The 4,343-nt window shown below is 43.4% G+C and overlaps 1 protein-coding gene across 1 annotated transcript; it reads left to right on the top strand.

Annotated features, from left to right (window-relative positions):
- The first annotated feature begins 621 nt into the window (after positions 1-621).
- LOC136829704 (uncharacterized) lies at positions 622-1,848 on the top strand. The gene has a single exon (XM_067088502.1). It carries the CDS (start codon positions 622-624, stop codon positions 1,846-1,848), a length of 1,227 nt encoding a protein of 408 aa, XP_066944603.1.
- Positions 1,849-4,343: the final 2,495 nt, after the last annotated feature.

The following is a 4,343-nucleotide window of genomic DNA, read 5'->3' as shown; positions in this document are numbered from 1 at the left end:
ATGGTCATTCTTAGTGTGACTACAAATGACACCTTCCTGAACATGGCAGGAGATCTTAGAAAATCTCACTGGGGTCATACTGGGGTAAGTGCCGAGGCATTCTTGGACTGGGTATTTGTACTGTTAGACCACGGTTCTCTTCATGGCAATATTCAAAGGTAAAGTTGAGGTGACTGGTCATGGAAAGTTTGTCGCAAGTGTTCTACTTCTTCCTCCATGCTGATGCTCACGAAGGTGTCATCAATATACCTGATGCATATCAATGGTTTCTCAATGGCAGTGAATACCCAATGGTCCACAGTGCCCATGTAGAAAATCGCGAATGGCACCTTCCTGAACATGGCAGGAGATCCTTTTAGAAAATCTCATCATGTTCATACTGATGTAAGCACTGAGGCATTCTCTGACTGTGCATTTGTATTGGTAGACCACATGGTTCTCTTCAGAGGGTCCTGCACCAAAGGGTCTGGGTTGTTCTTCATAATCAGGCTACTGGTCTTTTTATTTTTATGGTAAATCACTTGACCTTTTTCTCTGGGTCCACGGGGCAGACTTTCCCTTCTATGATGTTGTGGAAGGGCTCGCTCATTTTCTTTGTACTTTGTGTTGGACACCATACACATGTATGAAGATCTAGGCACCCTCCTCAGAATAGATACCCTCCAGCCCCTTCTCTTGGCTGAGGCCCTCATAGAATGCAGCAATTACAAAAGTAATGTTATCGACAGGTGCCTGAGGGAAGTGGCCAAAGAGCTGCAAGCTAAAGAGGATGTAACCGCCCATAGAGTGGATAAGACCGCTGCCTTCATGCTCATCCATACTGAGAAATACCACCGTAAGCTGGATGATATCCTGGTGGACAGCAGCAAATTTCAAAGAATTGCCAAGAACCCAGTAGACGACATCAAGCACGAGGCCAGTAGGATCAATGAGACTGTCAATGCAGCCTGCGTTGCTCTTCACCTCCCACCAATTGTAGGGAACCATGACCTCAGCTACATATATGGGAATGTTAAAACAAATAAACTGAGGAACCCATTATGCCTCATTATTAGCCAGATTCGTGCCCCTCCATACCAGCTTGCAAAGAAACTGAATGCTGTTTTGACTCCATATGTTCTAGGTGACCGCAGCTTGAAGTCCTCTGCTGGGTTTATGAAAGTCCTAAAAATGACACCCACAGGAGGAGTCATTGGCTCAATGGATGTGGAGTCCCCCTTCCCGAACATCCCTGTGGATGAAACAATCCAGATAATATTGGACCGTGTATATAGAGATGATTCCATGCTCCCCAAGCACATCCCTCTGAGATCTGTACAAAAAAGACTCCTTTCTCCACCCAGAGGCCATATGTCCATACAAAAAGATGGTGCAGCTATGGGTTCTCCCCTCGGAGCACTTTTCACGAATTTCTACATGGGCACTGTGAAGTGTTGGGTATTCACCACCACTGAGACACCATCGACGTACATCCAGTATATTGACGACACCTTTATGAGCACCAGCACAGAGGAAGAAGTAGAACACCTGCAACAAGCTTTTCATGACCACAGTCGCCTCAACTTTACCAATGAATATTGCCATGACTGTCGCCTCCCTTTCCTCAACATCCTCATGGGGCAACAGGTGGAGAGCTTAATAACACAAGTCTACACAAAACCCGCGAACCTGGGCATGTGCCTGAATGGGGAGAATAAGTATCCAGAGAGTTACAAACACACTGCAATCAGTGCCTTTGTCAGGAAAGCTCTCTCACACTGCTGTTCATGGAAAGGTAAGCATGCTGAATTAGAGCATGCTGTCCAGGTCTTAATTAACAATGGGTATTCCAGTTGGGACATCACCTAATGCATCAGTAGGACCAATAATAAATGGTACCAGCAGGAATCTCGCCCCGTTGCCCTTGAAGACTTCACTCTCTTTTACAAGGGAGTGTTTTACACGAAGCATAAAGAGGACAAGTGTGCCCTTCACAACATCCTAGAAGGGAATGTCTGTCCTACAGACCGGGAGAAAAAGGTCAAATTAGGGATTTACTATAAAAGTAAAAAGACTAGTAACCTGATTATGAAGAACAACCCAGCCCTCTGGGTGCAGGATCCTCTGAAGAGAATTAACGTGGTCTACCAGTACCAATGCCCAGTCTGAGAATGCCTTGGTGCTTACGTCGGTATGACCATGATGAGATTTTCTTAAAGGATCTCCTGCCATGTTCAGGAAGGTGCCATTTGTAATTGCACTAAGAATGACCATAATCTTATAAATAAAAGTGAACATTTGTATATTTGTTTGTATGTATGTTTGTAAATTTGTTTGTGCACATATGTAACTTTGTGCGCTATAGGAATCTGAACCGCTTGACCGATCTGGACAAAATTTGGCATTTGGCCATCATTTGACTCAACTTAGATAATAGGGTTAAGTTTCAAACCCGTCCCCAACCTTTCCCTTCCCCCATCCCCTTACCTTTGTAACTAATGTGGCAAATAAACTCTACAGGTTTATCATACCTTGTTTCATGTACTTGTGACCATAGAAATATATTACTGAAAATGCTTCTCAGTCACCACAATAATATTTGGATAAAAGGGACAGACAGCACAGTAATTCCTAGTTAAAAGTGACAGAGAGCACAGTCATACCTGGATAAAAGGGATAGTCATCGCAGTACTACCTGGATAAAAGGGACAGTCACCACAGTAATACCTGGATAAAGAAAACAGACAGCACAGTAATGACTGGATGAAAGGGACAGTCACCACAGTAATATCTGGATAAAGTGGACAGTCACCACAGTAATACCTGGATAAAAGGGACAGTCACTGCAGTAACATCTGGATAAAAGGGACAGACAGCACAGTAATATCTGGTTAAAGGTGACAGTCAGCACAGTAATATCTGGATAAAAGGGACAGTCACCACATTAATACCTGGATAAAAGGCAGTCACCACATGAATACCTGGATTAAAGGGATAATACCTGGATAAACAGTAATTCCTGGATAGAAAGGACGGACAGAACAGTAATGTCTGGATAAAAGGGACAATTACCACAGTAACAGCTGGATAAAAGGGACAGTCACCACAGTAATACCTGGATAAAAGGGCACAGCAATACCTGGTTAAAGGTGACAGATAACACAGTAATACCAGGAAATGAGCGACATTCACCACAGTAATACCTGGATAACAGGGACAGTCACCACAGTGATACCTGGATAAAAGGGACAGTCAACACAGTAATGCCTGGATAAAAGGGACAGTAACCACATTCATATCTGGACAGAAGGGATAGATAGTACAGTAATAACTAATTAAAGGGGACAGACAGCACAAAGGGAGAGACACCACAGTAATATCTGGATAAAAGGGACAGACAATACAATAATACCTAGTTAAAGGTGACAGACAGTACAGTAATACCTAGATAAAAGGGACAGTCACCACACTAATACCTGGACAAAAGGAACAGACGGAACAGTAATACCTGGATAAAAGGGACAACCACCACAGTAATTTCTGGCTAAAAGGGACAGTCATCACAGTAATGTCTGGATAGAAGGGACAGGCAGCACAGTAATACCTGGATAAAAGGGACAATCACCACAGTAATACCTGGATAAAAGGGACAGCCAGAACAGTAATACCTGGATAAAAGGGACAGCCAGAACAGTAATACCTGGATAAAAGGGACAAACAGAACAGTAATACATGGATAAAATGGACAGTCACCACAGTAATTTCTGGATAAAATAGACAGTCATCACAGTAATACCTGGATAAAAAGAACAGATAGTACAGTAATGTCTGGATAAAAGGGACAGACAGTACAGTTATGTCTAGATAAAAGGGACAGACAGAACAGTAATACCTGGTTAAAAGGGGCAATCACCACAGAAATGACAGTCAGTTCACACATCACTGTTTGAAGGGTGAACATTTGCTGGAAAAAAGTAGAACTGTGAGTCGGACAGTCAAAACAAACCATTCCCCCTATTCCTTCTCCTTCCCTTCCCTTTCCCACTCCCCTTTCCCTTTTCCCTCCCCCTACACAAAGACTGTCATTCAGAGTTTTCCCTGACAGTGCCGGGTTGGTCATCTAGTATTAAAATAACATGAAATTATGTAATTCCCAATATCGGGATTACTGATAATGCGACGGACCATTGCTGCCTTCGTCTCTTGGTGGCTCTTCACATTGGAAAGAAAAGGCCTAGCCTTAAAACTATGCAGGAAACTTTCCTCCTCCTAATGGTGGCGCATAGAATGGGCTGACCAGTCAGGAACTGTCTCCATCTGGTGTGAGTGACCCTCCCAGTATTAACCACCCAGTCTCCAATGTC

This window comes from Macrobrachium rosenbergii, chromosome 45 (genome assembly GCF_040412425.1).
Source record: "Macrobrachium rosenbergii isolate ZJJX-2024 chromosome 45, ASM4041242v1, whole genome shotgun sequence".
In the NCBI taxonomy this organism is placed as follows: Eukaryota; Metazoa; Arthropoda; class Malacostraca; order Decapoda; family Palaemonidae; genus Macrobrachium; species Macrobrachium rosenbergii.
The sequence above is the reverse complement of the archived record's forward strand: the minus strand, read 5'-3'. Positions and strand labels throughout refer to the sequence as shown.